This window comes from Monodon monoceros, unplaced genomic scaffold, assembly GCF_005190385.1.
Source record: "Monodon monoceros isolate NGI ecotype Baffin Bay Population unplaced genomic scaffold, NGI_Narwhal_1 Super_Scaffold_9, whole genome shotgun sequence".
In the NCBI taxonomy this organism is placed as follows: Eukaryota; Metazoa; Chordata; class Mammalia; order Artiodactyla; family Monodontidae; genus Monodon; species Monodon monoceros.
This window is the reverse complement of record NW_021703786.1, coordinates 21,385,320-21,403,065: the sequence shown is the minus strand read 5'-3', so window position 1 is coordinate 21,403,065 and position 17,746 is coordinate 21,385,320. Positions and strand designations below refer to the sequence as shown.

Here is a 17,746-nt window from a genome sequence, read left to right as displayed (position 1 = left end):
GAGTCGGACGTGAGTTTGAATTTCTACTGGCATTGATTAGCTCTGTGACTTTGTCAAAATTGCTCAGTCTCTTAATAGCCTTGGAATACAGTATTTAAGTTGTAATTAAAATTAGAAAATGATACATGTCAAGTACCTGGCCCTTCAGGTTTCAATAAATGGTAGCACTTTCTAATATTACTAATACTAGCACGTAGGATACTTATCTCTTTCTGTCCTTTGGGATTTTAAAGCCTGGGAACTGAACTGAAATGGACAACAGTGATAGTAAAATCTGATGCTACTGAACACAGTCACACAAATTGATCTGCAAGGCTGAAATTGTTAGTTCAACTACACTGTTCTTTAACTTTTCCTACATTAAGTCTTGGTTTTATTGTATTAATGAGCAGGAGGATTACCTTATTCTGCCCATTTTATGAGGTTTCCACTGAATGTAGCTGTCTTGCAGAGAATAAAGAGTAACCAGGTGTGTTACTCCATGTACAGTGTTGTATGGCTCTGCCCTCCCCACTTTCACCCCCACCCTCCAGGCCCTTGGGTGGTACCCTGTGTAGGCAAATGTATTTGGGATCTAGATCTCTAGATTTAGGAGAAGTACTTTATTCACATTAAAGCTTGATACTTAATAAGTTGTTTATCAGGATGGATTAATTTACTGTTTCTAACCATCCTTGTGTTGATAGGGGATCCTCCCTCACCCATTTCTCAGCCAGTTAATATTACAGCAGTTTTGTTAGGAATATGATTAGAAATGTTCCATTTCACAATGTGAATACTTGTTTACCTTTAAGCACTTATGGCTAAATGCATCTTTGTCTTTATGATAGCAGTGTAGCTTCAGTAGTGAGAAGGAACCTAGTAGGAGGTAAACTCAGGGTAAAGGGGGACTGGAGTAGGTGGAGATAGGGTGTTTGGAAGCTAGTTGATTATTGTAAGGATTTTAGCTTTTACTCTGAGTATCACCTTTGAGTAGAGGGGTGACATGATCTGACCTAGTTTGAAAGAAAAGCCGACTGCTCTGGACAGCAGCAGCGGCATCTGTGCTGGGGGCTGTTGTGATCTCTGGTGCCAGAGGGTGGTGGCTTGGGTCGGGGTGGTGGTGAAATTTGTGAGGAGTAATGTTTTATTCTGGATATATTTTGAAAGCAGAGCAGGTAGGATTTGCTCATGGGTTAGGTGTGTGGGTTGTGAAAGTGAGTTTTTTGGTCTCAGCCAGTTGAAGGAAGGTATTGCTCTTTATTGAGATGGGGAAGATTAGGAAAAGTAGATGAGGGCAGGGGGAGATTAGGAGTTAGTTTATATTACTGTGATAAAGACAGTGAGAGCTAGAGCAACACTCTCTTTGATTTTGGCATTACATATTAAAAATAGTGGATACATGTCATTATACATTGGTCAAAACTGCAAAGAGTAAACCCTATTGTGTAAACTATGGACTTTAATTAATAATAATGTATCAATTGGTTCATCACTTGTAACATGTATTACACTAATGCATAATCATAGAGGAAACTGTTGAGGGGGTGGATATACGGGTTCTCTACTTTTCACTCAGTTTTTCTGTAAACCTAAAACTATTCTAAGAAATAATGTCTGTTAATTTTTAAAAAGCAATCAACGCAGATAGATGCTATCATGTTTTCTCTGATCTTCGTCTTTCGTTCATTGCTGAGGCCAGTCTTCTTTCTTCTTTTGCAGTAGCATGTCAGATTGCTTTTCCCTCCTAATTCAGATCTGTTTCTAACATAATTTCATACCAATTAGATGCCCAGAGTAGACCTGTTTTCCATTCTGTTTAGTTCCTCAGTTACTTCTGAGTTCTTTCCTTAAGCAAAGTAAATATTATTGCCATAATATTTGTCTTGGACATCACCAATATATTGCAGTGGTTTTTAACAGTAAATGATGAATACAAAAAATAGAACCATATGTGGCCATAGGCTTAAAAATATGATTTCACTGATCTTTTTTGTTCTCTTATTCAGTTGGTTATCTGCTCTTTCCCTTTTGCTGTGCAGGGTCATTTACACATTTCTAGGACTTCTCTACTGGGCTTTAGAGTTTAGAGACCAGCCTCCATGATCCCTTCAGGGGATTACAGCTTGCAGGTTCTTGACTTTTCACCTTTATGCCTTTCTATGTGGAGACTGAATTTAGGGTGAATTGGGTATCATTTTGTTTTGCATGCTGCCTCTTAAGGGCAGGGACTAATGTGTTTTTATTTTGTGTGTCACACAAAGTCACATACTTTTATTAATGTTATAATGGAGTGTCTGTGCTTCCTTTTTATATTTATTTATTTATTTATTTTTGGCTGTGTTGGGTCTTCGTTTCTGTGCGAGGGCTTTCTCTAGTTGTGGCGAGTGGGGGCCACTCTTCATCACGGTGCGTGGGCTTCTCACTGTTGCGGCCTCTCTTGTTGCAGAGCACAGGCTCCAGACGCGCAGGCTCAGTAGTTGTGGTGCACGGACTTAGTTGCTCTGCAGCATGTGGGATCTTCCCAGACCAGGGCTCGAACCTGTGTCCCCTGCATCGGCAGGCGGACTCTCAACCACTGCGTCACCAGGGAAGCCCTGTGTTGGCCTTTTTTAAGTAGAGTTCTTATCTGTATATGGAAACAGAAAAATGGGTTCAAGAGGTAGGTAAAGACCTTAAATTGAATTCCCTGTTAACGAAGCTTTCCTTTAACACAAAGGCAATGAGGATAGAGACACTATAGTGCAGTGATTAAAATTAAGGGCTCTGGAGCCAGATGTATGTACATCTTGCTTTTTCTTCTCTGGGCAAATGACCTAACCCCTCAGTGCCTCAGATTCTCCATCTGCAGTATGGGGATAGTAGGTGCTGTCTCTCAGGGTTGTTATAATGATTAAATGATGAAATTCATGTAAAGTTGGTAGCAGTGCCCAGAACAAAGGAAGCATTCCACAAATGTTACCTACTATGTATAGTTTCTAGCTGAAGAAAGAATTCAAATTCAGTAGAAAATATTAGAGCTGGTAATAACACATTTGTTGGTCATGAAATATTGGAGCTATAAGGTATCTTTTACAGCAGTCTTTATTTGCAACCCGTATTATGTTATGAAGTGTAGAAGAAGTATTTAAAACTTTGAGAATAAATAAAACCCATGAGGAAGAATGTAGAATTTAAAAAATAGGACCAAGAATTTAATCTAGGATTATTCCTAAATTTAGTGTAGGGCAATGGTTTTCTACCTCTGATAATTAGGGGTAGTCAGTGCTGTGACATCTGTGGTGACTATTGGTTTTTGATCCATCAGCTTTTCTTAGCACCCTCTACCCCATCCCCTTAAATGGTATCCTGCAATTGTGTAGTTCATGGGACCCCTCTCTGGCTTCACTGAGGAAGTTTCATCAGTCTAAGTTTCTCAGAGTGTGATCTTTGGACCAGCAGCATTACCTAGCATCACCTTGGAACTTGTTAGAAATGTAAATTCTGGGACCCCCACCTCAGACCTACTGAATCTGAAACTCTGGAGATGGGGCCCTACAATAGGGGTTTAGACAGCCCTGCGGGCTTAACGTTTGACTTCTAGTGTAGGGTTTCCAACTCAGGTAACTTCAGGAGTTCAGGCATATAATATAAATGAATGACACCTACCTGGTGGGGATAATTTTGAACTGTGGATCAAGTGCCACAGCTGAAGGGATCAGCTGCTGTTTAGCTAATAGTCATTGGCAGATCTTGTCTTTGTATATAATTTTAAAGCGCTGGCAAAGAATTGAAAAAATATTGTATCCTTATGTATGGAGGCCAAGGAAAATTCAACTATAAGCAAATAAAACCAACTTCAGGAATGTGACCTTCGTTTGTGATCTCTTATATAGGAGTTTTGTTGTGAGTAAAACTTGCTTCATATCACAGGTTATTATCTTGGGTTAAATTTCTGATGTGGAAAATTTTTTTGGTCATGGGATAAGGACAGTTTTAAGGTTTTTTGATAAATGTTATATTGTTTTCCAGAATGAAACTGCTGTTTCATCAGCAGTTTCCCTGAAACCTAGCAGGCATTAGATACAGTTCTTTTTTTTTTTTTTTTTGTGGTACGCGGGCCTCTCACTGTTGTGGCCTCTCCCGTTGCGGAGCACAGGCTCCGGATGCGCAGGCTCAGTGGCCACGGCTCACGGGCCCAGCCGCTCCGCGGCATGTGGGATCCTCCCAGACCGGGGCACGAACCCGCGTCCCCTGCATCGGCAGGCGGACTCCCAACCACTGCACTACCAGGGAAGCCCTCTGTTTGCCTTTTAATTGGTATGTTTTTTGAATTATAGAAGTTTTAAATTTGGGTAGTCAAATCCATCAGTCTTGTCAAATTCTCTCAAAATACCGTCTGGGGTTTTCATTGGAATTAGATCAAATCTATAAACTAATAACCCTCAGTAAAGATTTGTGCCTGCCTTTCCAGCCGTACACGTGCTATTGTGAACCACTGTGGATAGGATACTCCCTTCCTCATCTCCACCACCACCAGTATTCATTCATTTAACATACATTTATTGAATGCTTACTGCACATGAGACTACAGTAAGCCCCCTATATACAAAGGAGTTCCATTCTGAGAGCGCATTCGTAAGTCCAATTTGTTCGTAAGTCCAGCAAAGTTAGCATAGGTACCCAACTAACACAATCGGCTATGTTGTACTGTACTGTAATAGGTTTATAATAGTTTCCACACAAATATATTTAAAAAAACACAAAAACATTTTAAATCTTACAGCGCAGTACCTTGAAAAGTACAGTAGTCCAGTACAACAGCTGGCATGCAGGGGCTGGCATCAAGTGAACAGGCAAGAAGAGTTGCTGACTGGAGGAGGGAGAGGAGGTGGGAGGTGGTAGAGCTGAAGGATCGTCAGCAATAGGAGACGGAGGGCAAGCTGCAATTTCACTCACGCCTGACGTTGATGGCACACGTTCTGGGTCCTTGCTGGATTCAATTCTATCTACCTTCTTGAAGAAAAGATCCAGTGATATCTGGGTAGTAGCTCTTCTTTTCTCATCATAGCTGACACGTGACAATGTACGCCAGACACATGAACTAACTAACGTGATGGGACGTGCGAATGCAACTTGGAGATTCGTGTGTTGGGGACTTACTGTATTGGGTCTGTGGGGCTACATTAGTAAATAAAACAAGAATTTCTTGTGATACATGAGTGAATAAAACAAAGAATTCCTGCCCCTCTTGTAACTGACAGTGCTGGAGGAACTGAGGCAATATATGAATAAATATATATCAGGTGGTAAGTGCTGTGGAAACAAAGGAGAGTCCGGGGAGGGTGGTGGCAGCAGCTTCACTATTTTGTGTTGGTCAGAGTAGGCTTATTTGGTAAGGCGACCCCAGGGAAATACAGAAATATTGCTCAAGGATATCTGGGAGAAGAACATGTTTCAAGACAAGTTCATTTAAGTCAGAGAATGGAGGATGAGAAATAGCGAGGAGCCTTGTAGGAACTTTGGCTTTTACTCTGGGTTAGATGGGAACTTTCTGAGCAGAGGACTATAAGGTAAGTCCGAGGCAGGAGGACCACTCAGGAGGCTGATGCCATTTCCAGCTGAGAGATGATGGTTGCTTGGTTGAAGTGGTCTGAGATTAGATGTATTTTGAAGGTAGAGCCAAAAGAGTTTCTCATGGATTAAATATGGTTGTGAGAGAAAGAGGAGTTGAGGGTAACAAGCTTTCCAGCTTGAGATACTGGAGGAATATTTTGTTATGTTTTGTTTGCTTTTTACAGAGGAGGAGAGGACTATCAAAAACAGATTTTTGTAAGGATGTGAGAATTTTAGTTTTAGGACACTTATTTTGTATCTGGCCAATTTTGTAGCCTTTACTTTACAGTGAAGTCTACTTCTGATAGTTTCCCTGTTTTTTTCTCTGAGGGATTTTGTTTTCTTTCTTTTTTCTTTTTTTCTTTGCGATACGCAGGCCTCTCACTGCTGTGGCCTCTCCCGCTGTGGAGCACAGGCTCTGGACGCGCAGGCTCAGCGCCCATGGCCCATGGGCCCAGCCGCTCCGTGGCATGTGGGACCTTCCCGGACTGGGGCACGAACCCGTGTCCCCTGCATCGGCAGGCGGACTCTCAAACGCTGCGCCACCAGGGAAGCCCTCTCTGAGGGATTTTTAAAAATTAATTTTTATTAGAGTATAGCTGACTTATAAGATGTTTCTGTTGTACAGCAAAGTGAATCAGTTATACATATATCCGTTCTTTTTTAGATCCTATTCCCATATAGGTCATTACAGAATATTGAATCTATGCGAGATTTTAAGGTAGACAGTTACATTGCCTGGGAGGAAAGGTTCTTGATATATGCAGGTAAACAGCTTGATGGAATGATTTCTCTCAGTGTCCACCTTGTTGCCTCTACATTCCTACTTTGAGCTTTATAAGTGTTACTGAGTCCAGCCTCTGGCCAACTTCCTGATACTTGATGGTGTTCAGATGTGCTGGCTGAGGAGGAATCTTCTGTATCATTATGTCACACTGCCTTTTTGAGTAATGTTGCTTCTTGGATAACCTGATGCAGTATTTAGTCCTTTTCCTTGCTCAACAGTCAGTGAAAGCCATTTTCCATCATTTTATGGAAATGATGCTTCAGCTTCTTCTCATTGCCAACTAAATATCCTTGGATATCAAATACAATTTTCTGTCTACTTTCATCTAGCTTTCATTTCATTATTTGAAATTTGTAACACAGGAAAGAAATGAGCTCCTTTTTTTTTTTTTTTTTTTAAGTTTGTGGAAGGGATTGGCAATAGATGCCTTCACTGCCTTTGGTTATTAGAAATTCTATATATGATATAGTGATTAGAAATAGAAATCTATCTTTTCCTCATATGTTCCTATTTTTTTTGCCTTAAAGATTCTTCTAAATTTTGGTTATTGGAAATTTCTCTGGCTATTCAGAGATTAACCTGTATTCTTAGTTTCTAGCTGTGTGAAACTTTAAGATTCTAATTTTAATGAGTATTTAAAGGGAAGTTGGTGGAGCGCAAATTGGATTTCAATAACTGTCTAATATCTGAAACTGGAAAAAGGATTTTTCATAACCCAGTGGTAACGTGGGTACTCTTGTCCCCCTCCCCCTTCATCCTGTCATACAGCATGTCACTGCTTTTGAGCTAGGTGGTTAATACTTGTATACACATTTTTTTAATGTGACTCTTTGTAATGTTAAGATTTCCTGTTCCTATCCCAGAGAGACCCTCACTCTTAACCCTGGATACTGTGAGTCTAGCAGCTGGATGTCTGATGGTGATCTCAGTTTTACTTAGTCTGCATTATTGGTTTTTTATAAGTCATCTAAAGATCCTAGAGATTTCAGAATGTAGGTGTTTCAGACATTTTGCACGTTTGGACGTAGCACATAACTATCAGATCGTTTTTGGTTGAACGTTGTACTGTGTAACTTGCTGCGGACAGTCATTTTACTTTTATCTTGTTAATGGAATCTTTATTTGCATAAAAGGAAAGAATTGGAGATAGGACTGAAATCAGAATCAAAGATGGAATTGCCACCGTTCAGGCCTTTGCAGCATACTGTTACTTTAATGAGATTTAAAAACATTTCTAGATCAGGGAAAAGTATAATCCACCAGCACTGTTCTACTGGACTTGAAGATTTCCCATCCTGGACTAGAACTAGGTGACTTAAAGGCAGCACTAGGTCAAGTGTTTGACTTGGTTCAGTGCCTAGCTTTAGTGTTACTTTTAGGTAAATCAGCTTTTGCTGCAGTATATCTTCGAGAAAAAGGAAGTACAGTATCTACCCCTGCTGTCTGTGGCAGCATTGAAGACAGGATTTATCAAATACAATCTCTTTTATTGAGCTCATTGACAGTATGTTGGCAGTAAGAGGTGTAGCAAATCTTTGTCTTTTCTCTGTGTTACTAGAAATTACATTCCTTGTTGTTTTTCTTTTAGTAAGGTTAGTGGTAACCACCTCTAAGTTAAGTGATTCTTAAGGTGTAGTAGAAAAGGTTTTATCATTGACACCTTTGAAGATCCAATGGATAATATCTAATTTGTAATAAAAATGGAAGGAGCTTGGTCCTCACATTTAAGAGAAGTTAAATCTCCTTACATCGAAGTCCCTGTGTTGATCCGTCTGTCCTCTTCTAATGAAACATTACCATTCAAGAGGATTTTAAAGAATTAAAAACAAAAATTAATCCCATTTTTGTTTTCTACGTTGGCCAACATGTAACCTGAACTCTAAATTTTCTAGTACTTTACACTATTTAGCTTTAAAGTGTTTATAAATGTGAGAGCTTTTTTAGAGGAAATGATTTTTTTGTTCAAGTAAATAATTATTCTTAGATCCCATAGAATATCTTAAGTTCTAGATATGTGGTAATATTCTAACCCTGTAAAAAAAAGAACTATTAAAGCTCTGTAAGTTCACATAGCTAAAAAGAGTCTATTTATACAACATACACTATTTTATACAAATAAATACTGGTACATAGCTGGCAACATTACAGTTTGCTATTCATGTGATATTACAAAAGCAAATATTAGTACTGTATCTTTCTGCATTTAGGTAACCAAAAAACAATTCATTGTGTAAAAGTTTAATGGTTTTTTATACAGCACATGCAGACAAAGAAGATTTACCAGTAAAACATTTACCAAAAGCAAGGAACAAAATACAAGTTAAAATGAATTCCCATTCAGGTAGTAAGTAGCCCAGTACATGTAGACATATATTCTGGTGCAAACTGGCATAAAGTACATGGCAGAACAACACCTTAGAAAGCATCCTAGTGTCCTGCACAGACAGCACAGAGCAATTATTTTTACTAATTATTAGCACAGAGTAAGCAATAGGAAAGAGTTGAAAGAACCCTGTGGATTGTTGGAATCCACATCTTTTTCTTCATTATTGATAATGACTGCAGTAGAAACCAGTTCATCCTTATATTTGCATAAGTATCACTCTGCAGCCTTAGTCACATGTTCTGTTTAAAGCATGACCCTGCTTTTAAATCAGTGTCTCTTGTTTTGAGCTGTAAATTATCAGAGTAATAAATTTACATTTTGAATATTAGGGGGGAAATATACCTCTACCTCTGGTAAACTGAGTTTCTATGGCATGTTGTTTTTGTTGAGGAAACAAAAACATAAACGCTTACACTTGAAGCTGTTATTCTTGCACTGTGTCTTGTGTTCTCCTCTGCCACTGGGGTGTGGTAACATCTTCACAGCTCGCCTCAGGCTTGCTAACTGTACCCCTCCCACCGTTGTTAACAGTTCAGCTTTCTGTCCACGTTGCTGGTATTTTGAAGACAAGATACTTTTTGGACACTTGGGGTGGGGTTTTCCATTTTTCATTAACTACCACATTGTGACAACTTCCTGCTGAAAATTACATCTGGTTAGAAACTGTCATATGACAAATGTATTTGTAGAATGAAACCTGTTCATAATTGGGGGTTGCAGTCCTCCCTTAATGCTGCCTATCTTTAATTAGTTTATTTGTCTTTAATTAGTTTATTAGCCAATCTCCAAAAAAATATTACCATGACGTTCGGTTTTGTATTGGTATTTAGAATAATGCTTGTATATCAGCCTGTTAGTTTTGACCTTAAGAAAATTGAAAAGGGCTGTTCATTAATGTCAAAAGAAAAAATGTGTTTATCCACCAAAGTTCTTGTGAACTGAAACGTTTTAAGGAATTTTCTTTTCCTTTTGTATTTTCAAGTTTTCACACAGTTAAAGTGTTGTGGTTTCTTTCTTATTTTTTCCTTGACCTCAGACAAGAAAGAAAAAGAGAAAAAATTCTTTCGGTTAAGATGTGTCGAAATTCAGAAATAACAAATAAGTTTCATCTTTCCTGCCAATTCAGAGTGCTTGATGTCCTGGAACACTTTCATGAGAATGCTTATGAGCTAAGTTCAGGATCATTGGGAGAGACTGCCAGGATTCTTTGTCCACCAAGGGTGACTAAGGAGGAAGTGCTGTAAATTGGCCAAGAAATCATCTTTCCCTTGCTTTGGTTTTCAACATTAGAATATTATTTTGGCTAGCCACTGTCAGTTGTTAAAACAGATTTGTCTGGGAATAAACTGTCATTAAATGGATGTTGTGTTAATTTTATTAATCACTTTTGGCTTCGAATTGCTGCCTTTTATGATATTTGACTCCCCTTCTACTTTGTTTCCTTGAAGACTTAGGATTTGTAAAGAAGCAGAGAAGCTGTGTGATTCCTTACACATAAGAGTGACAGGAAGAAATAAGGTTTGAGGAGATTTTATTGAGGAGAAGTAATATGTGATTTATGTTAGGAGTGGGTAGTTAAGGAGTTACTGGAGTAGCCCATTGGTGGTAGATGGGGACTTGGTACTGTGGTAGCTTCAGAAATGAAATGAACCTGTAAAACCAAGAGATTTTACAAGATAGGAAGGTTGCGAACCTTGAAGAGTGATGAAAGTTGGAAATGGGATATGAGGGTTAACTAGCTTTACCTATTTTAGAAAAGGGGGGACATTTTTATAGTTCAAGAATGATCCAGAGGTTATTCTTGACCGCTTGAGGTTTTTTCCTGAATTTGGGCTGGTACCAGACCTGCAGCCAATATTGAACCAGATAATTGTACTTAAAAAAGAAAGTATCTTTATATCTTGTGCTTTTTCCATCAAGGTTAGGGAACTAACTATATGCCTTGTTTCTAAAGAGAAATAATTGGATAATACTTTATCACAATGGTTGGCTTCAGTGGCTTATATTTGGAATGTATTGAAGTTAGTAAAATACTATTGCTATCCTTGATCTTAGTTATTATGGTATGATTAAGTATTAACTCATTTCTAATTCTACTATGGTTAGATTTGTTCTCTTTTTGTTTTTTTTTTTTTGTGGTACGCGGGCCTCTCACTGCTGTGGCCTCTCCCGTTGCGGAGCACAGGCTCCGGATGCGCAGGCCTAGCGGCCATGGCTCACGGGCCTATCCGCTCCGCGGCACGTGGGATCTTCCTGGACCGGGGCACGAACCCGTGTCCCCCGCATCGGCAGGCAGACTCAACCACTGCGCCACCAGGGAAGCCCTGTTCTCTTTTATTATAATGTATTTCACCCTATCAGTGGACTATGTTAAACTTCACTTACAGTCACTTAAAATGTTTGTTACTGAGTATGTAGAACCCGATTGGAGATGTGGGGCTAAGGGCAGTATGACGACTTCTTCTCTCTTGGAATAGAATTTTGTGGAAGCTCATAAAATATTTTGGCTACAGAATATACCAGATGCCAGTTACCCCCTCTAATATTAAAGTTGCCGTTTTCTATCAGACTTTTAGTTTTTAAAGAGCAGTTGAACATTACATTACAGTTAGAGCTAAAATCTAACTTTTCTTTAATTAATTTATTAATTTATTATTTTGGCTGTGTTGGGTCTTCGTTGCTGTGCGCAGGCTTTCTCTAGTTGCGGCGAGCGGGGGCTACTTTGCGTTGCGGTGTGTGGGCTTCTCATTGCGTGGCTTCTCTTTTTTGTGGACTATGGGCTCTAGAGCACGTGGGCTTTAGTAGATGCGGTGCGTGGGCTCAGTAGTTGTGGCTCGTGGGCTCTAGAGCACAGGCTCGGTAGTTGTGGCGCATGGGCTTAGTTGCTCAGCAGCATGTGGGATCTTCCCGGACCAGGGCTTGAACCCGTGTCCCCTGCATTGGCAGGCGGATTCTTAACCACTGCTCCACCAGGGAAGCCCCTAAAATCTAACTTCTTTATTTTCCTTCCCAGAGGTAAGGAGCACTCTGATCCTGAATTTGTTGTTTATCAGTTTTATGCATTTACTATTTATGTATTGGTAGCAGTTGTTTTTTTATATATATATAAATTTATTTATTTTTTGTTTATTTATTTTTGGCTGCGTTGGGTCTTTGTTGCTGTGCACGGGCTTTCTCTAGCTGTGGCGAGTGGGGACTACTCTTCGTTGTGGTGCCCAGGCTTCTCATTTTGGTGGCTTCTCTTGTTGTGGAGCACGGGCTGTAGGCGTGTGGGCTTCAGTAGTTGTGGCTCGAGGGCTCTAGAGCACAGGCTCAGTAGTTGTGGCGCACGGGCTTAGTTCCTCTGCTGCATGTGGGATCTTCCTGGACCAGGGCTCGAACCCGTGTCCCCTGCATTGGCAGGCGGATTCTTTAACACTGCGCCACCAGGGAAGTCCCAATAATTCTTATTATTGTTTTTTGGGTTTTTTTTTTTAAAGTTTTTATATAGTTTTTCCATTCCACATTGTTGAGATTTAGTCATGTTGAGACATACAGTAATAATTAAATTGATAAACAATACTCCATTAAATCCCTTTACTACTTGTTTATATCTATAGTAGTACTTACTTTGTTTAGCTTATTATTAGTTTTTATGTTTTTCCATTCAACATTGTCTTCTGAGATATTGTCATGTTGATACAGATAGTTCTGGTTAATGTTTCTATTGCTATAGAAAAATCCAGTAGATTATAGTGTATCTATTTCCCTACTTTAGCAAATTAAATTGTAACTAATTTTTAGTTATTACCAACTATTGTAGTGAACCTGTTTCTTCATGCAGATGTGCAGGTTATATTCTCAGAAATAGAATTTCATGATGGCTAGGTATACACATTTTCCACCTAGCCAAGTATTTCCAGATTACTCTTGAAAAGTGGTGGTGCCAGTTTTTATTATTGTTGGAAATGTATGAATTACTGTTTCCCACATCTCACTAACACTTGGTTTTTCCAATCTGGGTTTGAAATGACTTCTTAGTATTTGACCTACTAATATTTTAACCAAAAATCTAACAAGGCCTGGCATATTTTTATGTATTTATTGGCCATTTGGATCTCTCCTATGTGAAATTTTAATTTATTCATCTTTTGTTAGATTATATTCTTCTTAAACCTCTTTGGTGGAGTTCTGTTATATATTCTGATGTGTTATTTTTAGTTTTATGTGTTACAGATATCTTTACCAACTAGTAGCTTGCCTTTAACTTTATTAAATCTTTTGCAGTATGTTGAAAATTAGCTAAATTTTTTGTGTGTCTTATTTAAGAAATCCTTCCCTGCCCTGAAGTTCCAAAGATAATCTTATTTAAGTTTGACTTTTCAGATTTAGGAATTCCAAAAATAGTGAATTATATCATAAAGAAAGGAAGTAATTCTACTTTTTTCATGTAAAGAACTGGCATCTTAATGCCGTTTATTGAATAATTCAGTCTTTCCTCATCGCTCTGAATGCCTATCTCTTTTATATATCCAGTTCTAAGTTTGGGAGTTCTGTATTCTGTCCCACTGGTCTTTTTGTCTTTCTAGACTGCCTTAATCACCATAGCTTTACCCTAAGTCTGTAGTGTGAGTTTTCACCATACTTTCTTTAGAATTTCTCTAGTGGTGTTCCTCCCCTCCACCGTTGTGGATTTTTGGATGTTTGTAAGTTTCCAGTAACAACCCTGTGGTGGGGGGAATTCCCTGGCAGCCCAGTGGTTAGGACTTCGCGCTCTCACTGCAGAGGGCCCGGGTTCAGTCCCTGGTTGGGGAACTAAGATCCCATAAGCCGTGCAGCTCAGTCAAACAAACAAAAAACCCTATGGGAGATTTGATTGGAGCTTATTTGAATTTGTAGGTAGATGTGAAAATTGCCATCTTAAAAAATCTATCTCACCATTTATGTAGGTCTTTTGGTTTTATTATTTTCTCTGCAAAGATCTTTTGTGTATAATATTAGCATTTGTTAGTGTTGTGAATAGTTTAAAAAAATGAGTCTTTTCTACTTGTTGGCACTTGGAAACACTGTTAATTTTGGTATGTTGATCTTTACTCGGCAACTTTGCTGAATTCTTGGTTAGCTTTATAATTTGTGGTGTCTTGGATTTTCTGTGTAGATACGTAATCTTTATCCTTTATATGTCTTAAAGTAGAAAATATTTCTATCTCCTGAGAAATTAAGGCAATCCAGAAAAACTGCCACAGACAGGATCAGGATACTTAGAAGGCAGTTTCAGCTAGTTAATTTGGGAAGTATCTATGTGAAGAGTTTTATCCATGTGTGTCCTGTGACATACATACATAAACATATACATATAGTCTTAAGTTTTTCTTGACACTAGAGTGGTCTGTATAAGGGCATTTAGACGTTAAAACCATCCCACTCCCATTTAGTATAAATGTTGCTGCTACTCTTGGATTTCACTCAGTTTATTTCCTTTTAGGAGGCGCAGGTCAGAATGGAGATGGGCTGCAGACCGAGCAGCTATTGTCAGCCGCTGGAACTGGCTTCAGGCTCATGTTTCTGACTTGGAATATCGAATTCGGCAGCAAACAGATATTTACAAACAGATACGTGCTAATAAGGTAAGGGATAAGTGTCTGGTCTTTTTCAGCTCAGCTAAAAACTATCATTATCCCCTTTTCCCCATCTCTCAGTAACTCTTAACTATGTCAGAGAGAATGGTTTAATATGATCTGATATAGCGGTTTAATTTGTTTAAGAGCCTGGTGTTACTTAGCATAATGCAGACAACACTGTTAGAATATAATGTTAGATTAGCTCATGGGTTTAGAACAAAACAGTTTGAATATCTGGGCTAACAGGGAACATTTAAAAAAAGGCACTATTTAATGTAAGCCATTGACCATACCTGCATATTTGTTATATTTATGGAAAAGTGGTGATGACTGTATTTTCATCTTATTTTTTTACTTAGATGCGTTTCTGTTTTACTGCTAAGCCTCCCTTGCTTTCTTGAGGAAAAATAAAGTTTTTCCTGAAAGATCATTCAGGCAAGATTAGACACTGGTGATTTCATTTTCCTTTGTTCTCCTGCTTGCAGTGGACTGACTCTTAACGATACAGCTTTTATCTTTAACAGTGATACTTGTATAGTTCTTCTTCTGAAAAATGTCCTCTGCTTATTTGGAGTTTGACTGGGGGAAAAATGTACATGGAAAAGAAATCCATTCAGTAAATAGTTGAGTGACGGCTGTGTACCAGCACTGTTCTCCTTAGTGGGGTCACAGTAAATAAAAATCCTCCTTTCTTGGTGCTTATGTTCTTGCAAGGTACTTATTGTGTTAGCTTGATGCAGTGACTTCCCTGACTGAACATGTGGGTCTAGATGAAGCATCTACTGCCCCTAAAAATAAGTGTCACAACGTTTTTGTCCTGCCTTAGTGCTGGTCAAAGCCTTAAGAAAATTGCTATGTACCGTGAACTGCATACATTAAATTAATTAGTAGACCAAGAGTTAAAGGATGACTAATTGACAAGATGAACAAAAGGGTAAGAGTTTGAAGTAAAAGTCCTGCAGCCTCCCTTATATATTATGTAAGCTTTTATTCCAAACATTTCCCTGGAGCGTTCTTTGAGCTTCTTCCCCAAATGGGCTTATATGTAATTCTCCAGAAGTTCAGTAGAACATATTATAATTGAGGGCAAAGTCCAGAGGACTTACCTTAAAAAATAATAATAATAATTTGTTCCTTTAGGATAGGGAACACATTAAATCCTAACTTTAAAAATTAGCTAGCGCAAATGAGGAATTAAATCTAAAAATATTCACCAAGGATGGTAAACATTATGCTTAGCTCTTCTTCACAAAGAAAATTAAGTGATATTTGTAGAATATGAGCTGGAATGTTGATAAAGAATATCTGGGAGATGACTGGATATGCCTATCCTGAGGAGAAAAACAGTCTTCCTCTGTCATGGACACCTCTTCAGTGTCTGGTATTTTATAGCCAATAGTTAAGAGAGAATTTTCATATTTGAGAACTAGAGTCTCTTAGTAACAACTGAGATTATTAGAATGGTAGTCAGTCATATTTGTTGCTTTATCTATTTATATATATATATATATATATAATTATACGTACTGTGTGTTTATATATGTGTTTATGTTATATTAGTTCCTCATTATAAAACTACTGTATTTCATAGACTCAAAGATGCTGTTGATTGTAAGCTGCACCATTGTTATGTGCCACTAAGAAGTGATTTCAGTTAAACTAAGACATACCACCTGGAACACTGTTGTGTTTTAACTTTCATATTCAGTCAGCTTTTTTAAAAAAGATGCTCCCATGTCTTAAAATGAGAAAGGAAAACAGTGTCTGAACCTTGAGTGTGGACTATATACAGGTACATTCATGTGTGTTATTTAATGCACAAAGCAACAGCTTACAGGCTTGTAAGAAGCAGAGCTAAATTTGAACTCAGGGCTATTTATCTGACCCCAAAGCATTTTCTGTCTAACATATTCTGCTGTTGTATCCTTTTCATCATTTCTCTTGAGCATATTTATTGAAATTTCACACCTGGTAAATAAAACTGAGGGGGGAATGCACAGGGACCAAGAGGGTTCTGTTGCTAAAGGAGACTTCTTTCTCTTAACACGCAATCTTCAGCATCCATGTCTAGTACAAAACATTATATTATTTTTTTATCCCTTCTTTTGACTGATCTGTCAGATTGCACAGCACCTGCTAACTAAGGATGGAAATGTTATGGGGAATGAGAGATGGAAGAACAATGAAACTTCTGGATAGAAAAGCTGCTGAATGGGAATAGCAGTAACCTAGAATACCTGTCTTCAGAATTGATGTAAAGTAGTTGAAGTTTCCATCTTCATAGAGTTATAAGGCATTATGGACAGCCATGTCTAGTCTAGGTAGCCCAGGACCATCTTGTGGTGCTGGTTTACAGTGAGGTCACTGATTTATCTTAAGATGGGTAGGAAAGCTTGACCTATTTAGAATGAAGTAGGAAAGTGAGTATGTGAAATTGCACCTTAATTTTGTTTTACAGATGAAGAGGTGTTTTTTTTTTTTTTTCCTTGTACTTTGACTCCATGTGTTACCTGAAATTGGTAAAGGGAAAGCAGTTGACCCAAGCGTACAACTTAGTTTTTTCTTTTCTTTCCTTTTTGCTTGCTTGCTTTGGCCCTGTTTTATAATCAGGCTTAGCACAGTTTCTTCTACCATTTCTTCCTTTTTCAGTTTTACTTCATTTTGTTTTTTCCTTTTTTAAATGTAGGACAGATTTGTATTTCCAGAGAGGAATAATTTATAAGGATATGTTACGACTTCATGCAACTGTGACGCTTCCCAATTTCTGTAGTCCTGTGTTCTGTAGTGTTTAGTTCTCTAGGCCTGGACAGTCCAGGCACGGTCCTGGTTCTGACTTTAGGAAGTGATAGTGAAGGGTGGGCAGACTCTCCTGGCCTTTTTACCTTGGGCTTAGAGTGCAGTAGCCTTGAGGTTATTGCTGCTTGTGGCTAATGTCACAGCCATGTAATGTTGACCCAGTATAAACCCCGAATGCTAGGGAATCCCAGCTTGGGGTTGCCATGACAAGTGTGGAGTGGAACTTCATGGAGTTTTCTTTGCTAATAATGACCTTTCCTTTCGTGATTATTAACTATATTTATTAAGTATATTTTAGGAAAATTTAAGTAATCATGTAGACCTCTCCATAAAGCCTTACTTCCATCAGTCTCTTCCTTAAGCTCTGCCTCTTTTCTGCTCTCACGTCATCTTCTCTAAACTTCTGTTATAGCACTGTCATTGTCCTACTTCGCCTGCCTGCCTGTCTGAGGTAGATGAAGGTAGTAAGCTTCTTATGAGTGGAATGTATTTTATTTATTTTCTTATTCTTAGGGTTTCACACCACCCAGCATGTTGTAGACACTCAATAAAGGTCACCTGAATGAACAGATTTTAGCCGTTTGTATGCTTTTTATTTGCTCA

At 38.5% G+C, this 17,746-nt stretch overlaps 1 protein-coding gene across 4 annotated transcripts in view; it reads left to right on the top strand.

Moving 5' to 3' along the window:
- The window catches only part of KANSL1 (KAT8 regulatory NSL complex subunit 1), a 168,152-nt gene that overhangs the window by 93,467 nt on the left and 56,939 nt on the right, over positions 1 to 17,746 (top strand). For all 4 annotated transcript variants that reach the window (XM_029211538.1, XM_029211541.1, XM_029211539.1 and 1 more), the window contains one exon: positions 14,212 to 14,353. In XM_029211538.1, the coding sequence (XP_029067371.1) occupies positions 14,212 to 14,353 (142 nt within the window). The remainder of the gene's footprint in view (positions 1 to 14,211; positions 14,354 to 17,746) is intronic.